Source organism: Molothrus ater, chromosome 5 (genome assembly GCF_012460135.2).
Source record: "Molothrus ater isolate BHLD 08-10-18 breed brown headed cowbird chromosome 5, BPBGC_Mater_1.1, whole genome shotgun sequence".
Taxonomy (NCBI): domain Eukaryota; kingdom Metazoa; phylum Chordata; class Aves; order Passeriformes; family Icteridae; genus Molothrus; species Molothrus ater.
The window spans coordinates 62,993,527-63,012,173 of record NC_050482.2 but is presented as its reverse complement, the minus strand read 5'-3'; the positions used below and the strand labels follow the sequence as shown (position 1 = coordinate 63,012,173).

At 34.9% G+C, this 18,647-nt stretch overlaps 2 protein-coding genes across 3 annotated transcripts in view; one reads left to right on the top strand and one right to left on the bottom strand.

Annotated features, from left to right (window-relative positions):
• Positions 1-3,541: 3,541 nt before the first annotated feature.
• The window catches only part of PARPBP (PARP1 binding protein), a 41,424-nt gene continuing 26,318 nt past the window's right edge, over positions 3,542-18,647 (bottom strand). The window contains exons 7-10 of one of the 2 annotated variants that reach the window (XM_036401727.2): positions 17,606-17,784; positions 16,324-16,405; positions 7,506-7,647; positions 3,542-6,868 (exon numbers count right to left, since the gene is read on the bottom strand). In XM_036401727.2, the coding sequence (XP_036257620.1) occupies positions 6,534-6,868; positions 7,506-7,647; positions 16,324-16,405; positions 17,606-17,784 (738 nt within the window). In that variant the 3' untranslated portion in view covers positions 3,542-6,533. The remainder of the gene's footprint in view (positions 6,869-7,505; positions 7,648-16,323; positions 16,406-17,605; positions 17,785-18,647) is intronic. The other variant, XM_054514985.1, reaches the window with a different exon arrangement.
• Positions 4,961-6,186, top strand: PMCH (pro-melanin concentrating hormone). Its single transcript, XM_036401728.2, has 3 exons — positions 4,961-5,212; positions 5,707-5,908; positions 6,128-6,186. The coding sequence occupies exons 1-3, from the start codon at positions 4,961-4,963 to the stop codon at positions 6,175-6,177; spliced, it is 504 nt and encodes a 167-aa protein (XP_036257621.1). The 3' UTR covers positions 6,178-6,186.

Sequence of the window (18,647 nt, the reverse complement as noted above, 5' to 3'; positions counted from 1 at the left end):
TTTTTCCAGAATTCACAAGGAGAAACCCAGTCCCACACCTTAGGTATGTGGCTCAGTTTACCATGTGAAAACTATACTAGAGCATTTCTGTGTGTAAACACCTCTGACTCCTCTGTTTATTTAAGGAATACCTTACAAAATAGCATATCTCAAAAATGTACCTGACATCCAAAAGAGTGTAAAAATATTTCATGGACTCATAATGCAGCATTATTGTTCCATAACTACCAAAATTCCAAACAACTGAGGCTTATACTCTGTCATAAGAAAAAAGCATTAGTAGAAACAATTCAGATGAAAATGCAATTGAGTTTAAAAGAGACTGAAATGTAAAAATAAAAATAAACAAAACAAAAAAACCCACCAAACCTAAACAAAAAAAAATTAACATTTTTGGTAAAAAACCCCAGGTGAAAAACAGTAAATCATTTTGATTTTGATGAAGTGCCAATTTACTGAACAATGGCCCTGCTAAAAAGAAATTGAGCAGAGCTGGATTCATTCCTCTATCTACATGAGAGCTGCATCTTATCACACAAACTGACAGAGGATCCAGCTCAGTAAGAGAACCTGGACTGACATGTGTAAGACATAACTACATCATCAATGGGATTCATGGATAATAGGAACAATATTGGTAATAACATTCATTTACCTTACCCAGACCCCTTTCAGATAATAGCAAAGAGAAGAACTGCTGCTCCGATCCTCTCAAATGCCAGCTGTGGTCAGTCTTACCATCACTGTGCACCAGCAAGAGCATTCACTGCCCTTCAGGGGGCTTAACCCACCAATGGTTCCTGCACCATTGGTAAAGAGATGTCAAGAATCAATATTCCTAAAAAAGTTTTCCTGCCTTCATGTCAGTTATGCAAAATAAATTACTCCCCTCAGCACTATCAAAACCATATGAACAGTAGTGGTGAAGAGTAGAAATCACAGGAATTTTAGCAGGCTTGCACTGGATAGCCAGCTTCAAAGCCTCTCACAGATATCCTGTGCTCAAATGAAGCTCTAAATTGCAGTTGCACCTCCTGCTTTTTCCTGTATTTTTTTTCTTGGCTGAAATCCTCTCATATGCCTGCAAAGCAAAGGGGCCCAGTCTTTTTTATCCTCTTTATTGTTCTCATAAGGAAGTTCCTGCTGTTGGTTACAGAATAATTGAGTGCACCTTGTCCACAGGCATTTCTCTTAGAAATGCAGATTTTTACATGAGAATAGAATATTTCACTATCACCACTGGTTTTTTCTTAATTAAGAAGCTACTATGGCTTGAGCAATCTCCCTCTTTTCCTCTTTCCACTTCATTGATTAATTGGGCATCCTTAATAGACTTACACATGGACTACTTTGCAAAAGGTTCTTCAGAAGAAGAAACTTAGGGAGGCAGGGATATATTTCAGGGGGATTTAATTTGTTTTTAAACAGTGAATCAGTTAATTCTAAACCTAGTGTATTGGCAAATCTTTCATACAAGGACAGACCATTTTATATAATAGAAATAATTCTAAGAAAGGACAGACACAGTGACCAATATGTTTATCACTAACTTCGCTAGAAGAAACTATGCATAAATTGTTCTCTGCTGCTGCTGCACAATTCCTTAAGAAATATTCACATTTTTATGTACTTCCTTCAAATGAAATTCTGAAATGCTTTTCAAAACAAACAGCAGAAAATATTTTTAAAGTCTTTCCAACTGTGAAATTAATTTGTAACACAAACAAATGTAACATTTCATTCTATAAATACACAGACTGTAATTCAACAGAGGACTGAAATGGATACCTCAGATCTTGGGCAGAAATTTGGTAAAAATAATTTAGTTTGCGGGGTTTCACCCCACCCTTTTCTTGTACATTCTCCTGACACATTTATAGAAGATGACTTTTAGGTTCTCCAAATATTTAGAGCTGTGCTCCTGCACAAGTCCAGAGCTGATATCTTATATGCAACATTGTGCCTATTTCATGCTGAATCAATTTACTGATTCCAGGTGACTACCAATTCAGCAGGAGGAACAAAAAACCAGTGCTAGGCAAGAGTCTTAATTTCCTACAGTCAATAATGAAGTGTGCTAATTACCTCTTATCTGCCTTGTGAACTGCTGACACGCTCTGTCCATTTTTAGCACAGAGAATCTCCACTTTAACACCTGCTTGTTTGGTTTGGTGGGAAGGGTTTGGAACTAAAACACTGAGGTATTTAGATAGAACAACACACAAGAAGGGATTAGTATTTCCACAAATCAGACTAAAATACAGCTGTTTGTATAAAATGTACAAGATCCAGACTAAAAATAAAACAAACAAATCACCTTTTAAAATCAGAAGTAGTAAGCCACTGGGCAAATTAACATTGACCAATTGGTTTTGTGCTATTTTAAGATTGACTAAAATGATTTATTGAGATTACTTAAATAGTACCTCTTGTATTGTGAAGTTTCTCAATTCTGATAATAGAAAATAATTTAATTTATACATTACATACCTGCTTCATTTATTCTTCAGTCATTTATTCTTCCTTCTACTAGGAATTGGGTTCAAGCACTTGTACACAGCAATTACAGTAGTTACAAGACCAAGTGAAACTATTGCAATTGTTTTGTAACCCATTCCTAGAATTCAAAATGAATATAGAGAAAGTCCGAGTATGTTATCAGCTAGATTTTATTTACTTACAGATACCACATAAGATTTCTGATGTTAAGAGTTCATATTTTGTTGTAACAAAGTAGAAGCAAGAAGTATTTCTCTAAGTAATGGTTATTGTTCTGAAAGCACTACTGGGTTAATAATACTATTTATATTTTTTTAAGTCCAAATAACAGTAAAACATGGAAGGTGATGTATTAAAACATTTCACATTTTTACTAAAATTCTAAGTTGCAGGAGGAAGAAATTAAAGCGTCGATGTCAGAGTGCTAGGATTCCCCAAGGCATTATGAAGAGCTGTATACAAAACACACATTGCATATCTGCAGGTGTACAAATGTTTTCTGCCTGTTCAGAGCAGTTGATAAGTCATTGAATCTACAGACATGTGCTCTAGATTTCTTGGCAGCCTAGTTAGAAGCTTCTACTCATTATCATTCACAATCACCTTGGATCTTCAAACCTTAAAAATTAACAAATACTTCAAGAAGCAGTAGAAGATCCTGGGACAAGTAGCATAAGTTTGCCCTGACAAGCATATTCCTTCACTGATATCAGCTTGTGTCTCACAGTAGAAAACCAGCCAGACACTGTAGACAGACAACCTGAATGATCCAGGTCAGTTGTACTCCTTGGAGCTGTGCTTTGTATTAAATGACAGAAGCATTAGAAAGTGAGCCCCGTGTGAGATGCTGCACACCTGTGGGTGTCAGAAGAGCTCCAGAGGAGCAGAAGCTCCTGCCATCTACACAATTACTGGGCTGATAGCTTGTTTTCCAACTCTTAATTGGTATACCAACATATGAAAAAGAACAGCTTGCTGCCACCACAGCTCCAAAGCACTCCTGTTCTGTCAAGGCTGAGTTAAATGAAAAGTACCTGCAAGAAAGCATACATGGCTTCTGCTTTATTAATTGAACAAAACTGTACAAATACTTAACGTGAGGGAAAAATAAAAATTATTGGATAAGTATTAAACCACATACGATCAGCTCTCAAATTTGTCTCCTCTGTAGCCAGACAGTTAAAGTCAAAGGAAAGAAAACACTTCAATTAGCCACAGGCAAGTACAGGCTCCATAGCAAGAAAATGAAAATAATGAGAAGCAACAATTCTGCTTGTGAGAGATGCTTTGCCTAGAAATGAACTTTTCTCATTTGGAGAAAAGAGGGTACACCAAAAATGTTTCTTAGTCAAAATCTGCTTAGTCTGGCATGACGTATTTTCCCATGAAATGTCTTATCAAAAAGTTACTTTGGCAAGGCAGGTACTTTTCCAGGAAGTTCAGCAGGGAATAGTGGCCAATTTCCTGGTGCTTTGCCTTGAATAGCAGCATGGTCCCCTGCACTAAGCTAAAGGATGAAACATGAAGCACTGGCTAAGAGGTACACGGCCAATGAATGTGTGGTTTCTATCACCAGCATTAACAGATTAGCTAAATTTCAGCTGGCCCTATTTGCTTTCCAGATAAGGCAAAAAACCCCAAGCCAAACAAAAACAGCCAACAACAACAAAAAAAAACCAGCCCCACACAACAACAATGCAACAGTAGTATGCAGAAACATTTATATTTTCTTCCACAGCATAAAAAATACATTTCAAAGACATTTTAAATGAAAAACTGAAGTTTTCTCTTGAAATTCTTAGCAAGCATATTTGACTATATTTGTAGCAGAGAAAGGTCCACTTTCAGTAAGAAAACACAAACATAGTTAATTAGGTACAAATAAATATTTCTAGCCATTAGCTCTTTGGTATAATGCAACCTGACATAACAGACATCAAAATACAAATTAATTATTTCAACTTTAACATGGTAGCAGTCTCAGCCATCATCAAATTTCCAGAATTTCAGCTCTTCTGTGAATCCAGTTTCACAACTATGATGCATCAAACAATCCCTTTTACTTATGTAGATTAGTTCCTCTTCTTAAATTGCCTTAACCAGAGGTAAGGCTTTATAAACAACTCCAATGGACATCATTTTTTCTGTGAACTTTGTCATATTGATCCACCAAAAGAAACTAATCTGTTCTAAAAACATACAAAGAAACAAATTAGGTATGACAAAGAAATGTTTTAGTTCTAAACAGATGGGATTAGGAGGATTATAGAAAAGGTTACTCCTTGATATGAGTCATTTTAAAAGCATGAACTCATCAGCCATTGAAGTAGTTTCCATTCAACCTGTAAAATATATAAAGTGTGCCATTCCAGAAATGGAAAACATAATTATTTACCTCTGGAAAAGATTTCTTAGAATTTGAGAAGTGCAAACCTATATGCAAGCGTTAAATAACTAAAAAATGTGCATCTCATCATATATCCTAATTCTCTCCCTTCTCTCTCTTTTTTCTCAAGGTTTTCTACTCTCTGTTTCAAAGTCTCTGCAAGAGGTAGAGGATGAAGATATGTTGCTTGCTGCATTAAATCTAGGAAAAACTCTACAAAATGGAGATAAAGGTATGAACAGAGGAGCTATACCTTTGCTGAAGTACCACAATACTGAAGACAGCAGTGTCTTCAATGATAAGAATGCTGGAAACACGAAGTTTTTGGTGAGTTCAGTTTTAAATTTTGGCTTAATTGTAAAATTGAAATTCATTTATACCCCTTTAGAAAACAAGTGCAACAATTTAAATCAATGACCAGGTAATTATATAAAAATACCAGTTCAACATAACATAGTCAAGAAAAAAAATTCAATTCTATATATCTAATGCCAAGATTCTAAATGTGTAACTTGGACAGTTGAATTAAATCTGATTTTCACAGACAGCAGCCAAAACTTGGAGGATGGGGGTTGGGGGTGGGGGGGTAGGGATAAGAAGAAACCTATATGTATTTTTGATGATGTCCCTATATGCAGCAACAGGTTTTTAACTTTGCCAAACGTGGGACTCATTATTTAATTATGTCCATTACACCATTTTGGCCGAGGATGCAATACAGGTCATTACTATTAAGGTATGATTTTGAAACATAAAATAACTGCGCTGTTGGAACATAAGAAACAAAATAAAGATAAACCTCTTGTCTTCCCTCAAAACAGGACAGAGGTTCCAGGCATGATTTCTTCAATCATGTTATGCCAATCAACTTGGGAAGAAAGCAACTACCTTATCCTGCACTGAAGGGAGCCATAGCTTTTCCAGCTGACAATGAAATTCAAAATAGTGAGTCAATACAGGAAAGAGAGACCACAGATGAAGAAAATTCAGCTAAATTACCTATTGGAAGAAGAGATTTTGAGAGTAAATATATTTTATTTTTACACAGAAAATTACTTCACTCTGGTAAAGTACACTGCAACGTCAATATAGCAATTTGGTAGAGATTCATTTAAAGACTCCATGACTGTTATGATTTGTTGCATGGGGGAGGGAGCATTTGTTAAATTAATATTTCCAGAAGCCATAAGAATTCTGGTTCTTTGATGATTTAAACTTTCAAGCTCTTTTTCTCTCCTGTAGTCCTCAGGTGTATGCTGGGAAGAGTCTATCGACCTTGTTGGCAAGTGTGAAAACTACTTATCCCCACCACCCTCTCTGAAGATTAAGCATTTTATTCTGAATTTAATGTAATTTGGAGCTACTGAGTTTTAGTGTAACTGTGCATACACATCCAAAAATCATTTCCCATTGCATTGTAGAGGGATACAGAATTCATTACCAAAAATACCAGTGTAATCATTAACAATGTACTGTTATTAAAAAATAAAATACTTCAGCATCATCCAGACTTGTAAGCAATTGTCTACTATAATATACAAGCTACTTTCAATTATTTACATATGAAAGGAAGTAATTCATAAATTTCACCTGTTTTCTTGCAAAATTTTACATCTGTCAACATACATGTATGTGGAAAAAAAACAACTTAGAGTTGAAAAAAGCGAGTTAATTTTGCCTGACCAGCAATCAACTTATTCTTACTTGCAGTTTTGGTCTGTTTTCTTTTTCCACCAATTTTGCTGTCCAATTCCTTCTTAGAGCTGCTTGAAGTCTTAAGTCTTTTAGTATTTTTCTGCAAAGATGGTTCACTTTCCTTGTCACAGATTATTTTGTCATTATTCAAATCCATCTGTTCATTCTCAGAGCTCTTGTTCCTTGGCTGACAACTCAGCTTTCCCATTTCTGTATAACTTCTAGTCTGGTGAACACTTTCAGAAATAGTTCCAAGCCCTGGTACATCAAGACATGAATTTGGACCTTCTGTCATGTAAGAATATCAAAAACATATGTGAGGAAATAAAAAGTTACCTGGGAACACACATCCTTTTTCTATAAGGACTGCCATGTTATTTTTTTTAATCAAAAATAATGTATTACCAATAAAACAAAGCTATGCTTGTCATTGCTATTAAATTTGCTATGTGCTCGTAAGTCCATTGCCAATTTAAAATTATATTGCTCAAAAACATGTAAGAACTAACTTAGGGAAGTGGATTTATAACTTTAAGATATTGGAAGAGAGGGTTAAAGGGCATAGAAATTTTATATATTATATAGCTTGTAGTGCAGTAAAACAAATTTTCCCCCCTTTTAATGGCAAAAATATAAATTGCACTTGGCTTACTTTTGTAGAATAAGAACAAATATGTCATATATGCAACATATATCACTTTTTTATTGCAAGATAGCATCAACACACTTTTCAAACATTTCTATTTTCAAAGCATTGGCACTACAATTTGATTGCAAAAAGATTTAACTGGCATATGAGACATGGAGAACAATGAAACATTTTTGTTCCTTTTCTTGAAAATATTTGAATTATACTAAAGGCTTTTTGGATAGCATTTAAAGTATTACCCATCACATTTATTTATTCAATCCTACCACAGCTTACCTGTGGGCTTTCCAGCTTTTAAATGTTGATTTGGTACAGGATGTTTGCAGGTTGGAATTGCACAGGAATGCTGACCATTCATTTCACTCAAATCATTTTTATATGTACAGGCAAACTGGGATTTAATTGAAGATTGCTTCATCTGCAAATACCAATCTGCTATTAGCTTCTATAATTTAAAAAAGTGAAAGACAACACCAGCCAAGACTTGTATAATAATGAGCTTTACCATTCTTTTCACATTAAATACCAGAAAAATGGATATGCTCACATTAAAGAGGAAAATTAGATATTAATTTACAAAGCATAAGAGCTTTCAAGAATAAGCATTTATTATTCTATTAAAAGTACTAAAATAATTCAAAACTATTTTTTTCAGCTCTTTCAGAAAGGTACACATTAACTCTTAGATCTTCAAATTAAAGTTTTCTGTCTTAAGTTAGCCCTGTCTTCTGATAGGGCTGTTTTGAGTAGGTGTTGCAGCTACTACAGTCAATTTCCATACTTCTGCAGCTCATCATCTGTACTTCTATATGAAAATACCAAGTACTATTTCAGATATCCCATTTATTCACAAAACAAAGCCATTTCACCACTGAATGCCAATGTCTAACTCCTCATTTGCCAAAACATACCCATTTAGCTCAAGTCCCAGGTAAAATTTCCTCAGCTTATTCTTAAGTTACAGCTTCACATCAGCTGAGAATTTCAGGTCAAGCATTATATTTTCTGTACAACTGACCATAAATGGTATAGGTTCTGCAAGACAAATTCTGCCCTCACTTCCATTTGAAAGTGCACTGGATTATATGAATTATATTGAAAAACATAGCACAGAGCAGATAATTACAATACAACTGGATTTTTAGCTAATAATTCCATCACACCAAGCACAGGCAAATTTAAATCAATTTGAGCTGAACAGGTGCTTCAGTAAAAGCATCAGGGAAAAGAACAAGTAATAAGCACTGTTACAAAATAAATATTACTACATAAATAGATGGCAGGAGTGATTTGTTGAATAGGAGGTTTACAGACACTTTTCTGATTAAAAGGTTTGCATTATGCAAGTCTACTCTTCTTCTTAGCACAAGCAAGATTAAACCTTGCAGTTCAGATTTGACCCTTAGAGATATACTTTTCTTCTAACTTAAATTCTCAGATTTAGACAGAGAAAGAGAATAATGTTCCCAGAAACCTCCTTTCCCAGAGGAAGTCATCCACAAAATTCAGTAACAATTGATGCCACTTTCGATCAGATCCTGCTTTCCTACATATAGGGTAACAGACTTGAATTTATCACTGAGATGCAACCCAGATATCTCTTCATGGTACTGCTGTTGGCCAAGTGAATACACTGAGAATTTGGTAAAAAAATACCTCATTTATTTACCAAAATATAGTTGTTCTTTCTGGTTCAATACACCTGGACATACATAGTTTTACTTTAATCCTCAGTATTCCCTTCAAGAGTCAAAAAGACCAAGTCTTCCCTGTTGTCTATCACTCTCAGACTGCAATTTATTTGGGCCAGATAACAGACTGGGAAAGAAAAGGAGATTTAACAGGGCAAACTAGCAAGCCTGACTCTCAAAAACTCAAATGTCTTCCTAGTGTTAATCTACTTTGTACTTTAAAATATTTACCACAAAAGAAGACTACATACAAAGACATTTACAAGGTTTGTATGCTTCAAGATTATGCCTCATCTCACTGACTGTAAGTAGAATTATAGAATATGCTGAGTTTGAAGGGACCCACAAGAACCATCAAGTACAGCTCCTGGCCCTGCACAGGACACCCTGAGAATCACACCACATGCCAGAGAGCATTGTCCAAACACTTGAATTCTGTCAGGCTTGGAAGTCCGACCATTACCCTGAGGAGCCTGTTCTAGTGCCCAATCAACATTCAGGTGAACATCTTTTTCCTTATTTCCAACCTAAACCCCTCAAAAAGCTTCATGCCATTCCCTTGTGTCCTATTGCTGGCCACTTGAGAGTAGAGATCAGAGTCTGCACCGCCTCTTCCTCTCTACAGACTGTATATGTCATTTTACTCTTTTCAGAATGTGTTTTGAAGGATAGAGCAGCTGTCTAAATTTAGTGAACATCATATTGTACAATTACAATATTAAGGAGATACAGGACTTCCATTTCCTTTCAGCTTCAGGTTACTGTAATATTAATGAAAAATATTTTCCAGTACTTGATATGTTCTTGAAAAAGCTTCATTTTAATCCTTTACAAATTCCTCAATTCTCAATTATTGTTCAGTAAATGACACACATCAAAAATTATACAACTTGAACGGCTTTCTATCACATTCATATTGCAAGAGGCAAATAAGCTACAATTTTGCAAAGTTGATTAACCTATAATAAATACAGCATGAAGAACATAAAATTTGAGCAAGAAAGCCTGACAGTTCCCATTCTATAACCAACAATAAATGCAATTATTTTTTTATAAACAACAGCATTTCTTTTTACCACTCCCATCTTTCAGTTCACTGATTCAGTTTGTAGGGATAAAATATGTGGAGTCAATAGACAGAAGTCAAGCTCAAACACTGAAAAACTCACAACATAAACCCATCTGTGTTTCAACTTCACTGAAGCTTGAAATATGTCTATTGCATCACATACCAGTCAGGCATTTGCAAACAGGACACAAAGCCCTACCAAATCAGATTGTGGATGCTAGAACTAATCTAGAGGGTGTATATATAGTGTAAGACACCTTTTTTGAAGCAGTCAAACTTCTCAACTAGTCTAGGAACATATATCCACTAGTATAAAGAAATATACTACAGTTCCATACTGTATTACATTGGTTGAAGTAGCAATAAGCACATTTTAACAGCCTGAAGGCAGCACAAAGGAGCACAAGTCTATCGCTGAATTAGAAAGTAGAGCTTCACTGGAATGTTTTTAAGAAGAAAGATCAACCTAAAATTTACTTGAAGCACACAATAAAACCTGTCAACAGCTTAAAAAAGCTCATAGAAAAAAGGCCCTTAGAGTTCTTTTATATTGAATTCCCTAAAATTCACTGTTTTAAGAGCACCATGCCAATGACCCACAGCTCTGGGAGAGAAAAAAATGTTGGGAGATCAGTGTGCAGAGTAGCTGCACACACTCAGCACACACAAAAATGGCACACAATGAACTCAGCCTTACTATTTCTTCTCCTCTTCACAAGAAAGATGTTGCTCTTATCGCCATACAAAGAAATGTTCTGCTCCATTTCAGAAAAAAAGGTTCACTGTTACCACTCTTCAGCTGGGAGAAAGTAGGATAGAATTTACAACTGTTTCAGCACAGGTAGGTCAATTAGAAGTCCTAATAAGCAGACAAAGTAGTATATTCTCCCACCTTAACATCTGTATCTAGAGAAAGCTTTCAGTTGTTCAAGATGCCCATATAAAACATTTGCTTTTATGTGAAATATTAATGGTGCATGCTCTATTTATTTCTAAAAGTTAGATTATAATCTGTTCCAGATCTCCTTCCAGCATCTGCATACAGACAGTACTGCCAATATTTAGTCACTAAGAATGTTGAGATTTGGTTTTTATGCACTGGAATGGCATAATAGAATTTGAAAACCTACATCAGTAACAACAAACACATGTTTTTATTTTCTAGCCAAACAACTAGAAAGGAAGGGAAAAAAAGATAGAAAGAAAATTTATTTTCTCCATCCTTACCCTTGTCCTTTGAGAAAAAAAATATTCAAGGTAAGTTGAAAGAGGAAGTTGGAAAAGGGAAAGGAGTAAAAAGTGACAAGTAACAAAATAATAAATTATATCTTTGTCAAGCCAAGGCATGTTATTAAAAAATATCCTTGATATCTCAGGTAGTAGAAGGCTTTTATTGTACTGCAACAATCAATTTTTTTTTAGCACGATATTGTACCAGCCTTTTGCTATCCCAAAATAACCTGCTACTGTTTTGAGAACATAAACCCCAAATCACCTCATTAGTGGCTTTCAAACAAAACTCACAGCTATGGACACTAAACAAAGTAGTTTAGGGGTCTTGTAGAAATAAAAATGGTATTTTCTACACAAATGTGGTTTATCAACTGACACCAAGTCTTTCCTCAGATTTTGTGCTGAACATGTAACCTTTTCATTCTATTTACTTCCCTCCTCTGCTAAACCAGCAATCAGCTTTGGTGTTCTCCATACTTACATTGCACTAAGGAAACAAACATTTCTTGCAACAATAGATGAGACTACTACCTGAAGAAGATTGTTTTCTCTATTACTATGACTCTTCTGTTCACAATTACAGTGGGCATACAAAAAAACTCTTGATTACTTCCTGTTAATAGTTTTCCAAGTCACAGTTTATTTGTACTGGAATCACAAATAGGCAAAACAATTCTCTCAAGTAACAGCATTTAGAGAACTAAGCTATGAAAAATAACAGCAGTGCATGAAGCTAGATATTAAGTCATTTTATAGAGACATGAAAAAGTCACATGAGAAAGGCAGACCAGGATTTTTGCTTTTTTCTTGGAAGGATTTCTATACACAGTAAAATTACAATGAGCTTCAAGCATGCCAAGATTTGTTAGAGTTCTTAAGCCACAAATTCTTCTTAAAACTAGATCTGCAGCCATGTTCCCAACTGGAGGGAAATAGTGCCTCATATAGGAAAGGTTGTCTCCGGTTACATTAAGAAATAAACCGCACCAAACTACTGAAAGTCCTTGCAGCTGTTTCAGGGTAAGTCTGCTAACAATGCAGCAGGCTTTCTAAAACAATATATCAAAAGGCCAAAACAATCTTAACTTTACAAAAAAAGAACTGTTGCACTCTCATATATTGCATGCTTACAGCCTAATAACTTTGATTCTTCAGTTCTCAGTTCTGAAGTTCTCAGTTCCACTCAATCCCATTAGTTCAGGAACAGGATTTCACCTACAACTTGAAAGTCTCAATATATTGCAGTGCAAAAAAAAGATGAAAATCTTATTATGCAACATTTTTGTTGTCCTAAGTTGCTCCTCAACCTAAACAAAGCAGGTTATTCTAACAGCCTGTTCATTCCCCTCTCACACCACTAACCAGAGCTTTTAATAACCCATTGAAATCTACAAAAAAACTAGTCAACAACAGGTTTCTACTCATTTCACATAAATAGAAATATGATTCAAAAAAGCAGACATAAGGCTGGATGAATCCTTTTCAGGTAAAACAACTCTCTCCTGTCCAATTAAGCTTCTTATGTATTTCAATAAAGCAGACAAGTGACATAACAAGGACAGCTGACAAGTGACATAACTCAATACATGTTCCACAGACCTTTCTGAATTAAAGACTCCTTCTACAAAATACTATTCATTAGAAGACATTTCACTTAAACAACAGATAAACTAGAAACTAAATTGGTTCCCAAAGGAAAAACCAAGTTTCATATTCTTATTCTTACCTACTTCTGCTAGAGGAAATGAAACAATGCAACATGCTTGTTTCCACAGACTTCTTTCTCATCAAGCAATAAGAGCAACAGCTTTGCTTCCCAACAAATGCCAATATAGTTAGGTTGTATTTCTGTGTTTCTTCCAGTATTTAATGAGGATTGAAAGACAAAAAATATTTCTTTGTCATTCACTGTTGCCAAGAATTTGTTTTGGCACAATGGAAACATCCACAAGATTTATTTTATTTCTGAACACCAATTCCAGTTCATAGCTACCTGTTTATTTTATCCACTGTCCTTATTTTTAGATATTAAAACACATAGTGATGATGTGCCCTAGGTCTAAATATTATCAATCTGCATTCCTCCACATAATTCCACAGAAGTTGAGAACTCAGTTCCTCTTAAGGAAAGAGAACAAAACAAATTTTATCTCTTGCTTCATTAAAATTTCATTTTTAATTAAGGTATTTCTCTTTTTTCTTTCTAAATTTGCCTAAATTTCTTCATTTAGATATAGGGACTCAGCATACAACCAAACTAATCACCACTACTGAGTTTTTCTTCCCTTCTCAAATATCATTGAAAAGGTAACTTTTATGGGATAAGTCCTAATAAGACATCCTTAGCTTATACTGTAGGCTAACCACCTAACACCTATCAGAGGCAGCATGGTAAAGAGACATTTTGGGCAGTCTTTTGGAACTTAAGTTACCATCACACATATGGCAAAAGAAACTTCTCTGAAGGATCACAGATATTGAGAAGAAACATTATATTGCTACTCCCTTACCAGATTTTTTTTTGAGTATCTCCTGAATCATTTGCTGACATGAATACACTATGCATAACAAAATTTGTAACTGTGAATTTAACAAGCAACCTGTACTCATTTCAAGATGTTTGCATGGAATAATAAGGGAGACTGACACTCAGTGTAACAAGGTGGTAAATATTACTACAGCACTTGAGATCTACAGCTATGGAGAAGGAATTCTTTGTGCTAGGTGCTGTACAGTAAGTACAGAGCAAAATTTATTTCTGCCAAGAGACATCACAATCCTCGACAAGAAATATATGGATTCACAGTGAAAGGAACTAAAATTAGTCACTGTAATGGGCATTTACCTCAACAAAAAGCACTACTAAGATGTGGGGAGAGGTTGATTTAAAGGTACTGAAAAAGGTTTGAAAGGAGTATAATGAGTTCTGCAGATATCTAAAGGAAATCCCTTCAGCCATAAGAAACAGTATAAAAGCTAAAAGGGTTCAGATGAAAATTAACAAATGAACAACAAAGACTGGTACTGCAGGCTGAATATAAGCAAGGACAGACCAAAGGAGCAAATCAAATAACAAGTGGATTCAGACAGGCTAAAACAAGTAGCTTATATGTACCACAACTTAAAGGAACAGACTGAGATAGAAACAATAGGATGGCATCTAGTGTCTAATCACTTTGGTAACAATCTTCTGAACAGTAATCTCGGTGAATGAACGTGGGCTAAAGTTGCAACTATCAAGTCCAAGAAAAACATACAGCAGCACATCAAAAAGTAAAATGAACACGTAGTAAATTACGCTTGAGTAGATATAGGGGAAAATATTCCAGAAATGCCATGGAGTGAAAATAAAGCATGTAAAAAATCTTCTTCAGTGTTACAGAAATACACCAGGAAAGACAGACCTACCACCTCAAGATCAAGAGCTGAGTATCCACAGGATAGTGTAGAATTAACAGAAGATCCCAATTTTGACAAAAGGGACACTTAGGTCACTCAATCTCTGTATTGTTGATACATGAAGTTTTGTTTGTTGACGTGTGCAGCCGCAAAGAAGGTACAGAAAGAGAAGAGAAAAATACAGACTTAGAATATGGAGGAGTAGAAACATGCAAAAGAAACTGTAGAAATCATTGGAGAGAGAAAAAAAAATAAAATAAAATGCAATATCAACATTTTAAGAAAGAAGTAGGATTTTATGTGAGAGGGTGGAAATCAAAAATGAATGGCAGAGAAGTCAGTCTTAGTTATAAAAGTCGTTAGTTGTTCAGAAACAACCATTTTAGTTGACTCGTATTTTTGCTTGTTTCTGTTAAAAACATATCAAACCAGAAAATGTCTTAAATGTGATAGGTAATTACTTTTAGATAATAATTTTTGCACATTGATATTAAACACAACTGTTCATGTAGCCAATTACAAAAGTTTCATTAAGTTAAGAGAATTATGTATTTCAACATTTTATACAAACATCATGACATTTTTGCTATTTGATGAGTAAAGCTGCAATTTAAATGTTGTTTACATAAAGATCCTTAATAAATTTTTCATAATTCCCTCTAAGTTTTAAACTAAATTTCACCCTAATTAGTGCATGTATCCAAAATGCTCGTCATTGACCCAACCCACAAAAAAGGACTCAGAATGAAGTTGGAGCACATTTAAAATGCATGCTGAAAATACTGACAGTGCTTTTCATTTTGATGTCTTTCTACTTCTTAGATATGCACTATGTGTCCAAGTTTATCTAATGTCCAGTGAAAGATATCTTCCATGGTGCTGTTCTAGAACCAGTTCTGATGGCTTAGAACACCTCTTCCAAACATACTAATTAGATTTGTGTTTTTACATATTGTCAGGGCTAAGTCTGTAAAAAATATTATGCCACTACTTTTATTTAGCTTTCTGTTGAAATACTGCAGAAGACAAGCTCTGTCTCCATTCATAGTCTCAACATTCAAGTTTGCCTATTTTAAGGAAAAATACTTTGTAAAAATGCAGTGCACTGAAAGACAGCAATTTTCAGAAATATTGTTTTTTTGACTAGAGCCCCTTACAATACCAATGTGCTCCTGTAAAGTTCCTTTTCATCTACAAAAGCAAACATTATCATCTTTATTTTATTGTTCACAAAACAATGTTATAGAAATGTCCTCAGATTGGTACAAATAAAAAGCATCAAAAGAAAAACCACAATGAAACCATCACTATTACACTTTTTCAATATCTATTTTATCAGAACTAAAATGAGGTGCCTGTATTCAGTTTTATCTCTGTTTTCAGAGAGCTTGGTTTATTTCTATGGACCTGAAATACACAGATAGGTAAATGAAGAGAGATTAATTCAGTACACCTTCACTAAGAAATCTTCATTAAGAAGTACTTCTAAGTTTAAAGCCTCTCTCTTCTGGAGTTTTAGATATTTCTATTCATATTACAATACTGCTCTAGTTGGGCCACTTCCACAGTTTCATCACAATTACATTTCTTTAGCTATGGGATGAAAATCTCAGATACCTGGCTGAATTGTAACACTGCTACTATTATTTTATCACTATTATTACAATGCCTCTACATTTGCATAGCAATTCCTACAGAGTACCTTAATTACTTTTTTATCCATAGATTTCAGAATATGTTGTCTAAGAGGTTTTGGAGAAGAGCCACTGGATCGTGCTGGAGATCTATATCAAAAAGAGAAGTATTTAGGATATGTAAAAGCAATTCATTAATAAAAACTGTTGCCATACAAAGTTCCTCAGAAACAGAAAGGCAAATACCTTTACTCGCCAAGCTTTACCTTATTTTCTACTTTCTTAAGGAACAGCATACACTGTGACACCTCAAAAGAGCACAAAGAAACCAAACCTACAGTTCCAATTTCTGGTACTCATTTTGCAGTGTGTTTCCAATATTGTAGTTCTGCAGACACAATATTATTATTATTTTTAATGCTAGTGATGATCCTCTAAGCCAGCATTCTACTTACACCCTCCTGAATAGCATCTGGTTGACATTCAATATAGTTTTCCACATATTTCACACAAAATGTTTCCACTCTCTTACATGTCACTATGCAAGTAGTTACATACATCAAGGAAAAAATTTGATGCCTATAATGAAAAAAATTAATGATGCATATAAAGGGGAAGTTTTTTGTCTTGAAATAAGAACTAACCTATGCATATGTAAGTAATTACTTCTCTGTTTAAGGTCATGGCATATCAATGTGCATATGAGGACAGGTTCTTAACAATAATTCATTATTTATTTAGCTCATTTTGTCCAATTTTTCATAAATAAAATTTGGTTTGTTTATCTTATTCTTTATTTTGTTTATTTCTACCTGTCTGTGGTGCAAAATTTCTGCCAGCCTTGCAATGGTTGTCCTATTTTAATTGCCAAAATACATAGCTTCAAAATAGCTCCATCATGTTACTGTCTACACTATTGTTCTGGTTCATGAATCCTCTTTGTAACCAATGATTCTTTGTAACCAAATCCTGTTTTTTCAACAACTGATGATTCCTCATGACCTGTGACCAAATAAATCATCAGTGCATGGATAGGTGAGTTTCCTTGTCACTGCCCACAGAAATGGGTTTCCAGTGTCCTTCATAGAGTTTGTGCAGCCCAGAAATGTACTATATCAAAAAACCCATGTTACAGAACTATCTTGAAAATAAATACAAATGAAGACTTAGAAAGCTTTCGAAAACGTGAAACTGTTCTAAAGTTGCTTCCCCTTTACGCCTAATCTCACAGCAGACTGCACATTGGTTATTTGCTTTGTGTAAGTAACATCAATGCTTTGTTAGACTCAGATCCTTAAAAAAAAAGGCACAAACAAAGTAACACAACAAAAGCAACCTCCTAATACTAACCTGAAGAGTGTCAAAACAGAGGTGATGCCACACAAATTTAAGCTTTCATTGTCACACAACAGATCTGCTTTGTTCTGGGTAGGAGGACTGACAGCTTCTTCATCCAGAAGAACTAGCAAGACTTTTACAGTATCTCTGCCACAATATGCAGTGCCATGATTTATGGAATGCAATTTTGGCTGAAAGTAAATGAAAAAGGAACATAAAACAGCAAAGTTCATCAAGCCAGGCCAATAGTTCGGCTCCAAAATCAATCTACATCAGCACAAGGTGTGAGAATGCCCTCCTTCCCTTTTGCAGTAAGGGGAATTTATGCAGAATTTCTCCATGGGAAAATTTTTCTCATCCCAAGTAGTTAGTGGAGTTTAGATCACTGACAGCTACATGTACACACTGATGAGCAAATCACATAGAAAAATATATAAACCTGTGCTGAAACTGTGCAGCAGAAGTGAACCTTCTATTTTCTGGTACACAAACACATTCTGGTGACGTCCAACCACTCTGACTAACAATCTGCTAAAGTAGTTGGTTAAAAGTGAGATTTCCATCAAGATTTGACAACAGAGGTACGTGGCATAATTTCCTGTTGTTTGAGTGAATTCCCCACGATTTTCCACAAGAATAGAGAATTCCTTAAAGAAAAAATCAATCCGCATCTGGAAGTGCTCAACGCAACAGTCAGCAGTACAGATGGAGAAATCCATAGCCACTGTGGGACTTAAAATATCTTGAAAGTTGCTATATTTTTCTTTGAAGGTACTAGGAATTCCACAGAGAAATTTAGGGCTTAATACACAGTGGTAGTTATTTAAAAACTATAGGCACTCTTACAAATACACAGAAACACTGAATACTTTGACTTTATTCTGAAGGGCAAGATAAGCAATGAACTGCATTTATCTAATCAGTTAACTGCTTTTAAAACACAGTCTTGAAAAGATCAAATTCTATTTTTCTCTCTATTTGATTACATCAATTAGTGTATGTAGCTTTCAAGAAACCATAGCAACACATGTCTGTCAGCTACTATAAGTTATAA

What these genes read in the sequence shown, in the direction of transcription:
- PMCH (XM_036401728.2), top strand. Translation starts at nt 4,961, where the DNA reads ATGTGCATCTCATCATATATCCTAATTCTCTCCCTTCTCTCTCTTTTT. An exon ending in CTGGAAACACGAAGTTTTTG is followed by an intron (nt 5,213 to 5,706) that starts GTGAGTTCAGTT and finishes CCCTCAAAACAG; the next exon opens with GACAGAGGTTCCAGGCATGA. An exon ending in TGGAAGAAGAGATTTTGAGA is followed by an intron (nt 5,909 to 6,127) that starts GTAAATATATTT and finishes TCTCTCCTGTAG; the next exon opens with TCCTCAGGTGTATGCTGGGA.